Source organism: Labrus mixtus, chromosome 8 (genome assembly GCF_963584025.1).
Source record: "Labrus mixtus chromosome 8, fLabMix1.1, whole genome shotgun sequence".
Taxonomy (NCBI): Eukaryota; Metazoa; Chordata; class Actinopteri; order Labriformes; family Labridae; genus Labrus; species Labrus mixtus.
Genome location: NC_083619.1, coordinates 22,307,719 through 22,325,984, shown reverse-complemented (window position 1 = coordinate 22,325,984; position 18,266 = coordinate 22,307,719). Strand labels below are relative to the sequence as shown.

At 40.0% G+C, this 18,266-nt stretch overlaps 1 protein-coding gene across 1 annotated transcript; it reads left to right on the top strand.

The window, feature by feature from the left end:
* The first annotated feature begins 609 nt into the window (after positions 1 to 609).
* On the top strand, positions 610 to 16,375 carry acss2l (acyl-CoA synthetase short chain family member 2 like). Its single transcript, XM_061045180.1, has 18 exons — positions 610 to 903; positions 1,061 to 1,256; positions 4,421 to 4,512; positions 4,819 to 4,922; positions 6,890 to 6,962; positions 7,146 to 7,221; positions 8,208 to 8,292; positions 9,074 to 9,211; positions 9,668 to 9,838; positions 9,977 to 10,110; positions 11,139 to 11,271; positions 12,326 to 12,382; positions 12,686 to 12,766; positions 13,242 to 13,350; positions 14,494 to 14,562; positions 14,668 to 14,844; positions 15,399 to 15,473; positions 15,632 to 16,375. The coding sequence occupies exons 1-18, from the start codon at positions 780 to 782 to the stop codon at positions 15,757 to 15,759; spliced, it is 2,022 nt and encodes a 673-aa protein (XP_060901163.1). The 5' UTR covers positions 610 to 779; the 3' UTR covers positions 15,760 to 16,375.
* Positions 16,376 to 18,266: the final 1,891 nt, after the last annotated feature.

Here is an 18,266-nt window from a genome sequence, read left to right as displayed (position 1 = left end):
AAGTGATTCAAGGTAAAGGACAGATAACATTAAAACTACCAGAGAAAAGTAAGACTCTGATTCACATATTTACCAGACAATAAAATGAATAAGGATGATAAATACATGTCTAGATGTCGCCATGCAATGTTGATATTGAGTTAATATTTACATATGCAATGAGATTGATTTAAAAATATATTTTTCTCAAAGTGTTGCATTAAATAGGCTAAGTTAGTTGACTCATTCTTTGCAATGATTGCGAGAATTGTCCAAATGTATAAGCTTTCTGTATAGAATACATTTTTGTCACACTTAAGTTTCTATTCATAGATCATTAATCGACAATGTATCAGTGTTTATGGTAGCAAGCTGTAAGTGAGCCAAATGTTTTCTTTTCTCACTGCACCCATCCCCATCCCTGTCAAATCAAACCTCCCCGCGCCTGCCTGAATCCCCGCTATTCATGCCTCTGCATATCTCCTCCTCCTTCTCCTACTTGCTTGGAAAAATAATGCCACCGACAGGCCAGGGAGGGCTTACCCAATGAAAAAGAGGGAGTGCCGCACCATGCGAGCTGATTGGCTGCCCTGGCCCTAAGCAGACTCGGAGAGAGCCTTCAGCTCTAGGATTAGAGGTGGTTCTTATGCATGCTGAACTGTGTTTTCTCTGTGCAGGAGGCCTCGTAGTGTTCTTACCTTCACCAGTAGGATCCAGACAGATCAGCAGTGACTCCAGATTAACCAACTGTCTGACTCACCCTCTGACGATATAGGCCTGTCTGCATCTGTCCATCCACAATGGTTGTTCCTGAATCTCAGGACAACATGTACTACCCTCCTGATGACCTGAAGAGGGATGCCCACGTGCCTGATTTTAACTCCTATCTGGCCCTTTACAGGAAATCTCTTGAGAATCCAGAAGGTAGGTCAAACATCTTTATTTATAGTGCAGTGCTTGCAGTGTTTCCGTGCAATTCACCCCCCCCCCCCCCCCCCCCCCCCCCCAGCTTGTCTGCACACAGTATATCTGTGTTTATGTGCAGCCTCTGACACTGACATAAATTATCACTTTGTTTCAGCTTTCTGGAAAGAGATTTCTGATGAGTTCTTTTGGAAGAAGCCAGCAACAGGACCAATGGTGCAGTACAACTTTGATGTGACAAAAGGAAACATATATATCAAATACATGGAAGGGGCCAAAACGAACATGTGTTATAATGTCCTGGACAGACTGGTGAGGGAAAAGAACCTGGGTGAAAAGATTGCCTATTACTGGTAAGCAACAATGTCTGTCTGAGATGAGTGATGACATTGATGGTAGGTGCTGCCTGCAGTTATGCCAGGTATTCTCGGCAATAGCAACTGTTGTGCGTCCTGCGCTGACCTCAGTGCACCCATGCAAACCTCTGATAGTGTCGCACAGTTTCAGTACTTCAGTGTTTCACTTTTCTGGATCAACACAGAGAATTTATCAGTAACTAAAGAAAACAAAGCCTATCATAACAGAGATTCATAAACAAGAGTCTCATAAACAAATCTTTTTGTCTCAAACTTAAAGTGGCATTGTTATTTTAAAATCTGAGTTCTTTTAGTACTTTTTCTTTTATTTTTTTATTGCACTTGCACTTTAATTGTGCTATATTTTTCCAATAGGAAAGATTCAATAAAAGCTGAACAGGTTGTATTCAGAAAACATTCAGAAGTAACATCATGCATTTGCTAGCTGATTTAAGTCCCACACCCTAAAAAGTCACCAAACAAGTCTGTCATGCTGTTGTTTTGGCTTCATATTATGGTTCATATTTGCTCTGTCAACTGAAGAGGATTGAACTTTAAAATAGTGGTGCCAGCTCAGCAGAAATAGGGGTTCAATGGAACCGGTCCACTGGAGACCAGCCATCACCCACACAAGTGTCTTAACACTGTTTGCACTACATCAAAGGACTTACATAATACATCTGCTTGAGTGCTTGCCATGCCGGATTCAGGACGTCATATGAGGAGGATCCAGTCTGTCAGCTGTGTTATTACCATGTTTGTATTCATGATACAAATGACCAGATGGTTTGTGTTGATCTGATAAACACTCATTTCACTTTAGCTCACACCCTGTCCAAACAGAACTTGTCAAACATTATCAAATGTTCAAACACTGAAAAAACAACCTCCCTACCTTTTTTTAATGTAATGCTATTGTTTCAGCTAACATGTAAACACTGAACATGGAGATGTTGCAATCTAAAAGGATGTAAAATTGAGCACCAAGTATACAGGTTTCATGTCTGATGAACAAGATGCAACATTTTAAGGATTTGCTTGAGTGATGAAGAAAATCACACACACCATAAAAAGGCAACTACAGAAATAACACAACCTTAAAAGTAGTAGTTAGTGGTGTTGTCACAATGCCAGATTTGTAAACTTTGATATGATACTAGTTCAGATCAAATATCGTCACCTGTTTCAATACCACGGCAACCAAAAGAGAAGTCCTAGGCACCCAATATATCACTTATATGTGTTTTAAAATACCTAAAATTGCAAGTTAAAATAATGCACACCGTATAGATTTCCCAAATACATTGGCAACATGTCATTCTCACCTCCACTGTTACCTCCTCTGCTTCCTGTGTGTTTGTAAGAGACACAAACAGGTTTTTACACCTTTAAAAGACGCCATAGGGACTGAAGAAATGTCAGTATTTGCAGACCTGTGATTTGAACAGACCACCACTGCTCTTTCTTTTACTCACGGCTGCTTTGGGTCAAAGAACATAACTGAAGATCCGTATATTTTTTACAGCTTCTGCACTTTCCACACTATCAGTTATCAACATAATGGAGATTTTATCATTTTGAAATATGCGATATCAGAAGAGTATCGTAGTATGGATTTTAGTTTTAACTGTGTGTATTAGCTTTTTACAGCAGACTATAAGGATCTCAATCCTCTTCTGTGACAGCAGGTGTCCTGTGCTGAAGTGCTCTCTTTGAATAACATTGTTTTTAACAAAGAGGGATTTAAACCCTTTCTCTGTAGGTTTCTTTCCCCATTTCAAGTGCTTGTTCTAAATGGCCTCAGCCTCAAAATAACACTCAACAACATAATGTCCTTCTCTGTGGGTAAAGTCAGAGAAACGACCCATATTATGGTTTTGAATAATGAGGACAAATCAGAGTCTCTCGGGTAATCCATTAGCAGCTTTAAAATACCTTTTGAATTGTTAGTACTTCAAGTTCTTCTGAGTTTTATATTAACTGCTATAACTGTACACTGCATACAAACAAAAGAAAATCTTTTTTTGTTTATCTTATTGCTCCTTACTTAACACACAAGTAAAAGATGTAAAATGAGTCAAATGCAGCTAGATAAGTTATGGTTAATACACCAAAAACAGCACACAGCACTTGACACTGTTGCAGATGTATTTTACTCATGAATCAGTTGGTGATTTATGAATGAGTAGTATTTGTTAAAGGATCTTTGTGCACAGATTACTTGGTTGCTATTAGAGCTTAAGAAGTGTCAATAGGGAAGAGTGGCAGCTGTCAAAGAGCTTTTATAGAAATATCTAAGAAAATCCTATTACAATAGTCCACTCTACCAGAGATAAAGGCATGGATCATGTTTCCTAGATCTTGTTGGTACAGAAATGATCTCATTCATGTTACATCAGAAGATGGTAACAGGCTACTTTTCTGTTGTCCTGTCATCGCAATTAAAACGTAGGTGCCATTCCCTGACAACAGAAGGATTTCATTTTTTAGTTAAGGCTTTTAACGGCAGAAAAATAAAGATGAACGTTTCAAGGTTTTCTATCAGGGACTTCCATTGTATGAATGTAGTCATTTAATGTTTTTTTTTCTTAGTACAACAAATAGATTAAGAAATGCCCCACAGTCTTAAAACAATTGAAAATGATATTAACAAATGTTGCAGTTGTTTTACTCTCACGTATTCTCTGCATGTTTTTTTTTTTATCTTAATTTTTACACAAATTATTTTGGCACATTATTAGGACCAACATTTAAAAAATGAATTGCACATTTATGATGTTTATGTTTAATCTTTTGTATGTGTACAACTTTGTTGTTGTTCTCATATCAAGCACATCAGGTTTCTGCCTCAACATCAGCTATATGAGCACTAAGAGCAAATTAAAGAGATTCAAAGATTGAGCCCTGTGTAACTCCACATTTGGTTTGGTTTCTTCTGATTTATAGTTTTGTTAATTAATTTTTTTGTTTTCCAAACAACAGACCTGACAAACATCTAAATCTCATAAAGTTGCATCCACCACAGGAATAAGTAATCTGCTCTGTGAACTCACAGAACTTAGATGAAGACAACAGGTTGCTAACGTACAGACAGAGCCTAACGTTTGCATGACAGCAACAGATTTTGGTTTAATTTGGACTCTTGTTTGTTGTCTACTCAGGGAGGGGAACTCACCTGACCACCACATGACCATCACCTACCGCCAGCTTCTGAGCCAGGTTTGCCGCTGTGCTAATGTCCTCAAGAAAATGGGTAAGAAAGGAACATCTTACATCAATCAAACAATCAATCAATTTTATTTGTGTAGCGCCAACTGATGACAAATGTTATCACAAGACACTTTACAAAAAGGCACGCAGCATTAGCATGCAGCAACTCACCAGATATAGAACTATGCATTATGCCAAATGCATATCATACATACAGTACAGTATCTGGTCCAGATCCCACCTGCTGCAACTCATCCTATATAGCTACATTGCCATGGCTGGTTTGATCTAAGAAGGTCAAGATGTGCTATTGTTATTCAAATCCTGAAGTTATTTTTCTTTGCTCAAGGTGTAAAAAAGGGAGACAGGGTGTCCATTTACCTTCCCATGATACCTGAGCTGGTAGTCTCCATGTTGGCCTGTGCAAGGATAGGCGCTGTTCACTCTATTGTGGTAAGTGGAATGATAGAGCTGCGCCTTGTTTTGCAGCATATAGAGAAATTTTAAAAAGTTGTGTTTAGTACATTAAGATCACAAGACATTTAAAGCTCATGTGAGGAGTTTGAACTGGTTATAACATAGACTGAAATAATGCTTTTTTAATGAGTTACAAAAGCAAATTCAGCATTCATTCACATTTTTAACAAAAAAAGATTTGACTGTGGACAGAAAGCCTTCCTTTATTAAAAAACAAAAAGTTTGCCAGTGGGACGATGGTGGCCGAGTGGTTAGTTTGCACGCGCCGTATGCAGAGTCTGTAGTCCTTGGAGCAGGAGGCCTGGGTTTGAATCTGAGCTATGGCTCCTTTCCTGTGTGTCAGTTCAGATAAAGTCATCATGTATATTTTGAGTGTGTGCTGCTTTGACCTCATTTCCATGAGATTCTGATAGCTCTGTCCGTCCCACTCCTGTAGTTATCAGCTGTTTTTGTGTGAATAGAGCGCTGGCAGCACCTGCAATTAATATATGGGTCAGACATTTGCTGGCACTATTTTAGGTTTTCAACCTTCAACATCCATGCAAAGGTTAGCAGCCCTGTTAAAAATATCTGCAGCCTGTTCCAAGATTGGTTTGTTTTACGACTTGAAAAAGACTGTTTTTGGCAGACGTCTGTGTGTGCGACCTTGTCTGTGCATGGTCATAGTTGTGAATCTTCTAACTCTACAGAAAGCATTTTGGGATAGTGCCAGCATCTTAGATTCTCATATGACAGCTAATATTAACCATAACTTTACTTGGCATAAAATGAGATCATAGACCGAGCCAGGAAGGACAGTCAGTCATGCAGTGACAGTTTACCAAGTCCAGAGTCCTCAGTGACCTGATTCATAATCAACCCTGAAATTGTATACTGTGTGAACTTCTAACCTTGGCCAGAACAGTGGCCAAGTGTCTGCTGGAGAAGACAGAATGACAATCATGTAAAAGATCCATTAGAAATGTCTGGTTCATTATTAAAGGTTGGACAAGGTGACACTTCTATTTATGGTAATGAGAGGGGACAGGGTTCCTTTACAGTTCAAAGTCAGCCTTTGTAACATTTACTGCCACTGTAGTCAGAAGTAACAATTAAAGAGTAATAATGAAACCGAACGTCACAGTAGAACAATAAAGAAAGTCATATAACTTTATTTTATACTGCATTGTCTACCTGAAGTATGCTAACTTTGGCTAACATGAGCTGTCACATGAGACTGGTTACACCCAACCAAGGAAAGGTGTCTATTGTTTTATTTTTAAAGTGCAAACTTGCATTCTTGCACTAAAGGTCAATAATAAGAAGTTATGTTGAGACACCAGAGCTTCATATTGGATTTTGAAGGAAGAGTGCAAAGTCTTAGTCACAGGCCCTTTTCTAATCTTTACCCCTTCCTCTTGTTTCCGGGTGCCCCTTTGCCCCTTTGCCCCTTAGAACAGAGACCAGGGGTAGTGGTTAAATCTCACCCTACAAAATGGAAACGACTCTTCAAGACCCTGATACATGATCAGAAGTTGTCGACGGCAATTACATAAAACAAATGCAACAATGTTACCAGATTCTGGGAGATTTCTCGTTGGTAGTGTGCCTCTGAAGACTGTCTGTTTAAAGGGCCATTTCACCCCCACCCCTCCATTACAGAAAGAATTGGGACACCCTACCCCTAAACGTGAATAAGTAAATGTAGGGTAGGACGAAGTGGTAGGGGCAAGGGGTATACTGGGATTGAGCCTTACTTTCTACTGGTGTAAGATATGCTGGGCTTCATTTTTTTATTGCCATCTTTTGTTCCTAATCTCAGTTAATCCTTTAAAGGGTACAATGTTGTCATAACCAAAGACGTCATGGGACTAAACAATGTCATTGATCCCTAAGCTAAATCCACCAGAATTACTCTCACAAGTTCTCAAACCTTCCTTTTGTCTTCCTCTGTATGTGTGCAGTTCGCAGGTTTCTCTTCTGAGTCTCTGTGTGAGAGGATCATGGACGCACAGAGCTGCATCCTGGTGACAGCAGGTAGGTGCGTCAGCCAACACAGCAGCACCAGGATGTTGTGTGTTCAAGCACCGAAGAACTGAGATGATGGTTTTCAAGTGGTCAGAACAGTTTCAGAATACCTCCTGCGTGCTTGTTCATACGCCTTAACACCTGTCTCGTCACATACCTGTCTCCCTCTCCCTTTATCCCTGTGATCTACAGATGGTGTTTATAGAGGAGAGAAGATGATCAACCTGAAACAGATCGCAGACGAGGCTCTGGAGAAGTGCAGAGAAAAGTAGGTCCTGCTTACTACAAGACCGCCCTTATTTACATAAGTTATTGTTAACACACACACACGCACGAAGCAAAGCCATATCACCTGTTATCAGCGAGCTAGAGGAAACACACTGCCTGGTTTCCACTTTACGAGGTCGCCTGGAAACATACGAGGCGTTCAGATTCATCAGGGAAGCCAGGGCTGCTCTTCCTCTCCTGGCTTTATGAGCCTGGGAGGGATGTGAGCTGGGAAACAATGCACGATGGGAATGTACATGTGTGTAGTGCAGAGAATCATGGGTGCACTGCAGGATGCAATTTCAATATAAAACATAAAGTGATACCAAACGTTCATGTTGCAAATCAAAACATTCATTCAAGGTATTGGTTTTTATTTTTTTTAGAATTAATTTTGGGGCTTTTACGCCTTACAGGAAAGGACAGAGGCCAGAGTAGGAAATCTGTACAGGAGAGAGTGGGGAATGAAAGGTGGCTAAGGCCAGACGTGAACCCGACCGCCTGCTTGGAGGACTATAGCCTCTTTTCCTTACCGCGAGGCCATCGGCGCCCCTGAATTTAAGATTTTTGACTAAAAATGTCCCATTTACATCACCTTAGAGTTCTCTGTCAAATATACCTGTTACCTATGTACTGTATATTTTAAACATCTTTTATCACGCTGCACGTTTACAACTGTTTTGTTTATTTCAAAGGCGTCCCTCCTCTGTTGCTCTTCTTAAGGTTTCTTTCTTTGTTCCAGTTTTCATGAAAAGGGTCGAATGATAGAGGGCGTCATATTTGTTTCGTTTACATTTTACAGTCCTCTGAAAGTCGGCAGAAGTTAATCATCGATACTATAGAGTGAATGAGTGCAGTTGATCTGAGAAGAAAGACGAGATTGAAGGAAATAGAGAAATATGTGATTGTCAATTGAAAACTTCAGGTGAGAAAACCGTCTCATGACACATCTACTGTGATTCACACCTTTTATTCAATTTCTCACAGAGCGTCATCCAGTGTCACTAAATGCCTCGTCGTCCAACACCAGGCACTGAGGACGAGAAGCGGAGCTGCATGCAACAAACTACAGGTATGTATTAGAATTGTCGCCTATTGTTTCTGGTTTAGGTTGAATTTTTCAAGCTAAGCTGTGACAAAAAGCCAAGAAAAGAAATCATCATTTACAGGGTCATTAAAAAGATCATCAAATCTCCAAATGTTATTGTGATTTGAAGCAACATTTTCTTCTATCTCTTCAATGCTGTATACGTTCATTTAGAGAAAATACCCTAGAGACATCTAGAGACATTTTTTATTATTTCAAATTTAGAGTTTGACATTATTGCCATTAGGAAATAGAATAGCTTCTATAAGAAACTGTTTCACATTGTCTTGTATGAATAAGAATAAAAGAACCTCCTTGAGCATACAAAAAAAAAATCCAATGGCAAAGTCAGCTCCTACAGCAGGTGGACTCAAGAGAAAAGACTCCAAAACTTATTATTGCACTGATGCTGACATTGAAAAAATTGAGGTGAGCTTTGAAGTAAAAAAAGAAACTCTTCACAAGCAGGCTGCCAAATAAGAACAGAGGAGACTGTAAGAGATGGAGCATCTCATGTCAAAATACCTCTAAACGCATTAATGATCAGGTCAACTTGGCATTATCATTCAATCTTTAATTCAAGGTTGAAACAACAGCCACCAAAAAAAAATACTATCATCCAATTTAGGATTCATAACCTGCACAGTAAATGAGGTTTAAAATCAATGCAGTGTGTTGCTTCCTGTTCTTCAGGCGCACAATGTGAGTGGCTGTGATGAGTGGTTTTATATGTTCCATTGGTTTCCTGCTGTTCTGCTGCTTTCAGACCCCCTGGGACGCAGAGTGTGATGTGTGGTGGGACGAGGCGATGAGAGACTCTCCTGAAGAGTGTGAACCCGAGTGGCTGGATGCGGAGGACCCCCTGTTTATCCTCTACACCAGTGGCTCCACGGGCAAACCGAAGGTAAGGCCCAGGTGGACGCAGCAACTGGACTGACAGTGGAAGCACACAGAGGGAGGGACCAAATATGAAGACTGGAACACGGAGCTCATTATCTGCTTGTAAATTCTCAATTAGACCAAATCTTAAAAAAGAGATAACACCATTTATTTTCTACTCAGATACGCCTGTAATGGCTTTACATAATGTTTAATCTGTGCTGTGAAATATTCAGAATTGATGCTTCATTCATGCACAAAGGCCTAAATACAAACCTAGAAAGCTGGAAGCACCATGATAGTGTGTATTTTTTTTTTTTGCATGATATGATTTCGTTACACAAAACACAGGCGAAGAGAACCGGCTCATGTGACACACATACACCTGCATACATGTGATCTCCCTTATTTTTGCTGTCTGCTGCCTTTGTGCCTGCCAATTACCTCCACATTCATGTCCCTTTCCTTGTGTACGGTACAGGGTGTTCTCCACACAGTTGCTGGGTATCTGCTCTACACGTCGCTGACCTTCAAGTACGTTTTCGATTATCACCATGACGACGTGTACTGGTGCACCGCAGACATCGGCTGGATCACCGGCCACTCTTACATCACCTACGGCCCTCTTGCAAACGGCGCTACAAGCGTCTTGGTGAGCATGAAAGACATTTTTTTAATTTATCAAAAAAAATCTAGTGCTATTAGTGGTCACATATAGAGCCCCTAATAGGAGCATCACAGTGTTTTTGTTATTCTTATTAGACGTGTGTGTGTGTGTGTGTCCCTCCAGTTTGAAGGTATTCCAGTCCACCCTCACGTCGGTCGTTTCTGGGAGATAATTGAGAAGTATAAAGTGACCAAGTTCTACACAGCTCCTACAGCAATCCGCCTACTGATGAAGTACGGACAGGAGCCACTTCAGAAGTAAGATTCTGCATCCTCTAAATGTCACAGCAGCTCAGAAAAAAAAAAGTCCAGATTCTTCAGAAGCTACAGCAGGGGTTTGGCTTTTTCAAAATATGCTTGAAATGTGGCAAGCTTTCATATGGAAATTTCTACCTTTTCAGTTTGAAAGAACTCCCTGCTCTCACTTCTTATGTAACAAACTCCTCAGTGGCGAGCTGATGAAACCAAACTCTATAAATCATGACGTGATTAATACTGTCTCTTTCATGCATTTTTAAGTTCACAGAAATTTTAGAAGAAAATGTATCAGAATAGTTTGACATTTTTGGGGGGGATATGCTCCCTCTCTTGCTCGCAGACATTTAAAATGGTAGATTGATGACTCTCTTGTTTGTGCACTGAATATATATGTTGAGCCTGTAGCCAGTTAGCCTAGATTAGCATGAGAACTGGAAACAACTACCGTTGACTCTCTAAAAAGACACCACTGTCCCCATAATCCATATAAATGACATGTGGGTGCAGAACTCTTGAGGGGACAGAATTTGGTTTAAGAAGTCTCTGTTTTCCAATTGTAGTCAAATTGACCAATCACATGTAAGAACTCTTTGTTTTTAAGTAGAAAAAGGTCTGTGTAGAGTAAAAAGGAAACTGATTCCACTGGGGGAAAAAACTTGAGGCACATGGGCAGTTAATGAACAGGTTTTTATTTGCTTTTTAAAAAACGTAATTGCCCCCATATTACTTTATGTGTTTTTGGAAAACAACCATCTTTCAAGAACATTTGATTTACCGGTCCATTGGAGCTCTGATAGCCTAGAGGTTATGTCACGTCACGCGCCCCATGTGCTGAGGCTATGGTCCTCAACGCAGTGGCTGTGGGTTCAAATCTGACTTTGGCCCTTTGCTGCTTGAAATCCCCCCCGCTCTCTACACCCAACTTTTCCTGTACAGACAGCCATAAAAAAAACTTGAATAGTTATCAACGCCACATTATGGTGGCATATAAGATACCCGCACTAATTCTTCTTCTGTGCATTTACCAGGTATGACCTCTCCAGCCTGAAGATTCTGGGTACAGTTGGTGAGCCAATCAACCCGGAGGCCTGGCAGTGGTACCATGAGGTTGTCGGTCAGCGGCGGTGTCCCGTCGTTGACACTTTCTGGCAGACAGAGACCGTAAGCTCCTGCACAACCATCCTCCTGCAATTTTTAAATCCTTCTTAAACCCACATTCACGGTCATTTTTTACTATGCCTGCTTGAAAGGTTAGAGTAATTGTAGGTATACATTAGGGATGTTCCTAGACGACTCATTTCAAAGACGATGAAATGCAAATTTATATACTGACTAGTCAATAAGTCCAGAGTTAAGAACAGTCATACAGTCAAAATTGAGCCCCATTTATTTAACACAGGATCACAGAATCTATGGGTATACAAAGTCGAATTTGTTTGCTGAGTGCGGCTAATGTTTGCAACGCTAGCGCTAGCAGCCTTTGGTCCTCCTTGCAGGATAACAGCCACATGCCTGTGCTGAATGTTGTTATGCATTGCTCTGGTCGAGTCGTTTCAAGCCAGTTTATCATGCCACAGCCAACTTTATCTCCATTTTCTAGTTCAAAATACAGCCACTCCGCCGTGCCCTACAAGATGCCATCTGACCACTGTGCTGGCTTACAGTAGAGCACTATGGCAGTATGACAGAAGCTACTAACCGGAGCAACTGCCCCAGCTAGTGGCGGGTGGCTGCGTTAGACACAACATCTGAGCGACATTGTGGACCTACATTAATTTAACTGACTAGCAAGAGTGACACGTCAAAACATTATAGAAGATCCATCAAGTTCATACCAACGAAAAACAAAAGATCTAGGGCTAGTTATACGCACATCAAGTAGGCACTAAGACAATTAATTACATTGTTTCAACCAGAGGTCTTCTTCTTCTTCTTAAATGTTAAAGCCCAAACATGACAAAACAAGCTCAATGTTTCCATCTGTTCATCACTAATGTTGCCTACAACTATAGAAACTCAAAAACATGTTGTAGGTGATTTAAAACCTACTAAATCAAGTAACGATATATTTCATACTGGTAAAGAAACAAAATAGAAGATGTTTATTGCATTTTTATGTTTATAAGAATTGATGGCAAGAACACATAAAATGTACATATATGAAGTAAAAAATGCAGTATTTTGTGCCTTTAAATATCTCTTTATTTTTCTATAGGGGGGTCATGTTTTGACTCCTCTGCCTGCTGCCACAGCGCTGAAACCCGGCTCTGCTGTAAGTGAGGACATCTCTTTTAACACTCAGTACCTTATATGTTTACTTTTAATGTAAACACAAACAAGTTCTTCTCCTATAAGTCTATCAAAACAAACCCTGCCGGTAAGGAGGGTATGACATGCATGTTTGAGATAAGATCATCAGTATTCACAGCCAAACCAAGGCAGGAGATGTAACCTTTTTTCATTTGACTTCTCTGCGTGTAGATTATAATCCAGGTTATGATCTGGCAGAAACACTGCAGCCTGTTTAATAAAAGAAGACAGTTATCTCACATGAAATCCACACCTCATATTTCAGACCTTTCCTTTCTTCGGGGTGGAGCCCACGATCCTCAACGAACACGGAGAGGAGCTGGAAGGCGAGGCCGAGGGTTATCTTGTGAGTGTGTTTTATTTCTGTAGAACTGAGTTTAGCTTTGATAGGAAGTGCCGCTCCCCACCGACGTCAACAGATACACTCAGCAGACAGGGCAGAAAGACAAATGAGATGCTTTATGTGTGTATGTGGAACTGCTAAAAGGTAATCTCATGAATAACAATAATGGATATTTTCATTACATTTTGAATCGTTATTGTCATTTCCAAAAAAACTAGTTTAATGTCATTTGACATGTGAGCCCCCGTTTCAAGTTTTTTATTTCTATTTATTTTTGATTTTTGATGAAGTCAAGTCAATATCATTCTTTTGGCTCACAAATACAAATTCTTCCCCAAAGCTTTACAATCTGTACAGAGTATGTAACTCTATCAGTAGACACATAAAAAACCTTATTGAGTTAATTGTTATTAATCGGTATCATTGGTAGAAAGTCATGACCTCTTCAATGGTTTGTTTTTTCTGTGTTTTGTTTCAGGTATTTAGAAGGCCCTGGCCTGGAATAATGCGCACAGTGTACAGAAACCACGAACGATTCGAGAACACCTACTTCAAGAAATTCCCAGGTTTCTATGTAACTGGTGATGGTAAGAAAGGCTTTTTTTTTTAAAAAACATTTTAATTTAACCAGGAAAGAAAACTCATTGAGATTAAAAATCTCTTTTTCAAGAGTGTCCTGGCCAAGACAGGCAGCAAAACATTAACAGAGTTTCACACGGACAACGAGCAGCCAAGCATTCAAATACAAAATACATCAGACATTAAAAGACACAAATAACAAATCCGAAACAGCAAATGTTTGTCAAAAATCATCCACAAATACATCAGGAAGAACATCTACAGCCAGATGTATCCGCCTCCAAGTCATTTAACGTCCTCTTAAAAGCATCCAACGGGAGAAGTTCATTAAGTTTCAGCTCTTTTTTGTAATTCGTCCCAAGTAAAGGGAGCAGCAAACTTAAAGGCCTTTTTCCCCAGTTCAGTTCTGACTTTTGGAACAGATAGTAAGAAAAGGTCCTGAGATCGAAGATTATAAGACCCTGTACTCTTCCGACTGATGAAGGACAGAAGGTACGAAGGAAGCAGACCTAACATAGACTTGTAGATTAAAGTACGCCAATGTTTAAGTCTACGCAGGGTCAAAGAAGTCCATCCAACACGTTCATACGACAAACAGTGATGAGTGAGGGATTTCAAATTAGTGATGAACTTCAGAGCTCCATGATGCACTATGTCCAGAGCATGTATAAAACATCACCGTAATCCAGCACAGACATAAAAGTGGCAGCAACGAGCCTCTTCTTAGACTCAAAAGAAAGGCAGGATTTTATTCTGAAGTAGAATCCCAGTTTCAGCTTTAACCTTTTTACCAGCTGCTGAATGTGAGGAGTAAAAGAAAGAATGGCAAGATATCTGTAGCTCCAAACAGACTTGATGTGCGTGCCTTGAGAGGTGGAAATCAAAAGAAGGTTTGATGGTTTGGTTTTTGCCTCAGAGAACATCATGACTTTGGTTTTGTCTGCGTTTAGGCTTCAAAGGCTTAAACCCTAACGTGAGATAACTTCTTCAGCCACTCTGGGCACAAAAATCAAGGCCACCCTTTTGCTCCTCAAAGTTTATTTCAGGGTCAGAGACTGGATAGCAAGCATGTACATCCGGGTTTATCAGAGAGACAAAGGTGCCGTAAAAACAATTTTTGGGGTTATGTAACTTGTTTCCTCCTTCTTTAGGCTGCAGGAGAGACAAGGACGGATATTACTGGATCACAGGAAGAATAGACGACATGCTGAATGTGTCAGGTACTGAACAAGAAAGTGCTGTAAGGTGTTACTGTCTGATTCTGGTATGTAATACCCCTTTAAAATAAATGTATTTATTACGACCTCTCTTCTTGTGTCTTTCAGGTCACCTGATGAGCACAGCAGAGGTGGAGGCGGCTCTGACGGAGCACCCGGCCGTGGCGGAGGCTGCGGTGGTGAGCCGGCCCCACAAGGTGAAGGGCGAGTGTCTGTATTGCTTCGTCACCCTCAAAGACAGCAAGGAGTTTACCCACACGATGGTGGAGGAGCTCAAGAGACTGGGTAAGGCGTAGAAAACAGAAGGATTAAAGGACTAATCCACTCAAAATGATCAAAATTATATTTTCTTGCAAATGGGACAAAATACATTTTCAGCATTACTAAAACGAAGCCATACGATACACATTAGAATATGTTATGTTACGGACAGGATAGGACAGGATGCAACACGATACGATACAGACTCAACTCAACTTTATTTATATAGAACTTTACACACAACACAGTTAATCCAACGTGCTGAACAGTGCAGATAGAAAAAAAAAACAAAGCATAAGAAAGTAACAACAGGTAATTATTTACAGTGTAACACAAAGGTGAAACCATACGATGTAATGGTAATATCTGTGCAATATAACAAAATTAAATAATGCTTAATTGTTCCTAGGAGAGGAGAGTAGAGTAGGCTTTATATGAGTTTAATGCATTGCAAAATGTAATGCAAAAAGTACTATTTAAACATTATGTCCACAAGGCATTCTACTAAATTAGTATCTTAATTTTAGACATGCTGTAGTATGAACTGCATTGATTCATATTCTCTGTTCTTCTGTCAGTGAGAGAGAAAATCGGTCCCATCGCCACCCCGGACTTCATTCAAAATGCTCCAGCGCTGCCGAAAACTCGCTCAGGTAACAAACAGTTCAACGCCTCATTTAAAAAAAAAAAAAAAAACGCCTTTGACAAAACAAAAACTTGCTTTGAAAACCAACAACACATCTTCATTACCCCCTTCCTCAGTCAGCAGCCTATAACCTCTGTCTTTCTTGTGACTCTGATCCCTATAAAGGGAAGATCATGAGGCGAATCCTCCGGCAGATCGCTCGTAACGAGAAGGACCTGGGCGATCTTTCAACACTAGCTGACCCCAAGGTGGTGGAGGTGTTATTTAGCCAGAGATGTGAAGCTGCAGCATGAAGAGATAACCCCCCACCCCTCTCCCCCCCTCCCCCATATCTCTCTTCATGCTATGAATTGTTGGTACTGATGAAGACAATCACAAACTGTTGGTTCTGGATCAGTGTCTGTAAGACTATATAAAGGGACAGGGAAAAGAACATGATTTAGATATTGAGATGACTTACATATTTCGTTTTTAATTAGACATATAAAATGTCAATGACCTTTTTATGTATATATTCTGTTTTGGGGCTGTTATTACTTTGCATTTGGGATAAAATGTTTTTAAAAGCTACACACAGATTCACTATCTTTTATATTTTCTTACAAGTCTTTTAAGTCCCCGTCTCGTTTCTTGGTAGAAGGAAGTGAATGTAGAAGTAGATAAGTTGGCTTTGCGAGGCTTGTTCTGACAACAATCGATGTATATTTTTAATCTGTAATATATTTGAATGTCCTTGGAATAAATTGTAAAAACAATCTACCAGGTTGAGTTAAACAACAGCATGGACCCATACACTTTACAATGAAGGAATAAACGAAGTGAAGAACATGCAGCAAGCAAAAATAACAATAAATCTAAAGGGATGTATGATTTTCTGATTTATGAATAATAAAGATAAAAAAAAAACAATGGGGAAGGGTGATTTGAATCCATTGCTTTTTGTCCTTCTACCACAAAACGCAATAGCTGTTTGTCGCCCTCATGTGGCAGGAATCGTCCTAAACAGCTGCTATCTGATGCTTTACTGTTATCTTTTACTCTACTGCCAGGGCTTTCTTCCTTTTGTCTTTTAATGATGCACAGTGTACACACACACACACACACACACACACACACACGGCTTTGATGATGTGATGTGCTGCAGCAGGGAGCAGTGATTAAGGGGGGACGGAGAGAGATCCTGAGACGCAAAGAAGAAGAAAAGAGAGGGATGTTTTATCATGAGTGCACTGTATTCTTCTTTAAGAGATTACAAGCATCAGTGGTCTTTAAAAAAACAGACACAAAGGGGAACTTGCTGTGTTTTTTTTAAGAGATAAGATCACAGCAGGTTAAAGTAATCTAGCTGTTAATGTGGGGTCATGTTCACTCTGTAGACTTCCTTTTGTTGTCGCCTTCACATCACAATATGTTACGAGCATGCATACTACAAAATGTGTGTTAGTGTGTGTGTGTGTGTGGGGGGGGGGGGGGGGGGGGGGGTACGAGGAGAATAGAGCTCAGAAATGCAGCAGTGGGTAATATTACATCATTACCCCCAGCAGCAGAGGAATGGTTACCATGACAACCCCTTCCTTACCCTCCCCTCCTCCTAACCCACCTCTTCACTTTCCCCCCCCCCCCCAACCCTTCTTTCTATCTTTCTCTGGCCTCATCTTTTTTTTGTTGATGTAAACCAGCAGAGGTTAATCAGGCCAAAGATCCACAAACCTTTTGGTCACTTTAAAACATCTGAATAATCAAAACACACCGATGCACATAAAAAAAACGCCTAAAGGGGACACATTTGTCAACATCTGTGGTATCTGTTGACCTTTCTTCTGTCATTGAAAACCAACAACTTGGCAAATATATTTTAGAAATGTATCCAGAGAAGTTGACTTAGCAGTTATTTAGGAGGGGATATTGTGGGACAAATTGTACGATTTTGATTATTATTTACTCTTTAATTTTTGTACATCCTTAACTGAAAGTATTATTATTTTTTAAACCTTTTCATCATCATTTATAAATTATAGATCATGTTTTCTCCATCTACAAAGAGATAGAAAATAAACACATTTTGAATATAAATCCTTCTCAACATATCATCTCAAAGAAAAACCCATAAAAAATAATGCAAGATAGCAGATCAGAGAGCAGATCAGGGACACACACACCCACACACACACACACACACACACGTGCACACACACACACTCACACACACACACATGCACACACACACACACACACACACATTATGTGTATGCATCTTGTAAACATGCCAACAAAAATCTTCAAGTTCATGGGTGTGGTGGGCTGGTGAAATTTGTGGTCAAAAAGTCACAAACTGATATCTGTAGATAGGTAGGGTGCTATGGGTTCTGTTAGGTGTTTCATGAGGAGTTAAACTTTCTTCTTTAAATTAATTTCACAAGTTTCACAATGACAAGCAATAATTGTACAAACTCTTTTTCTGTTGAATGTTTATGATACATGTTGAGAATATTCTGGCTGCACTTCCCTTGTCATTCTAGACGGATGGATACATTGAATGGACCGATCAATCTTTACAATGCAGGAGCAGATTATTAATAATTCATTGTGTGCCATAATGTTATCATCCTCCATCCTGATGTGTTGCTGCGTGTCACTATCCAGCTGACCACCACTCCGTCAGGACTGCTTTGTCAGCAGCAATCAGCTCCTTCCTCCAGCTAGGACTGCTTAGTTATGGACTTTGTGAAATTCAATCTCCTTGTTTCGGTTACAAACAACAAACCACTGTGTGTGCGCGCTAGACTTTCAGCAAAGAAGA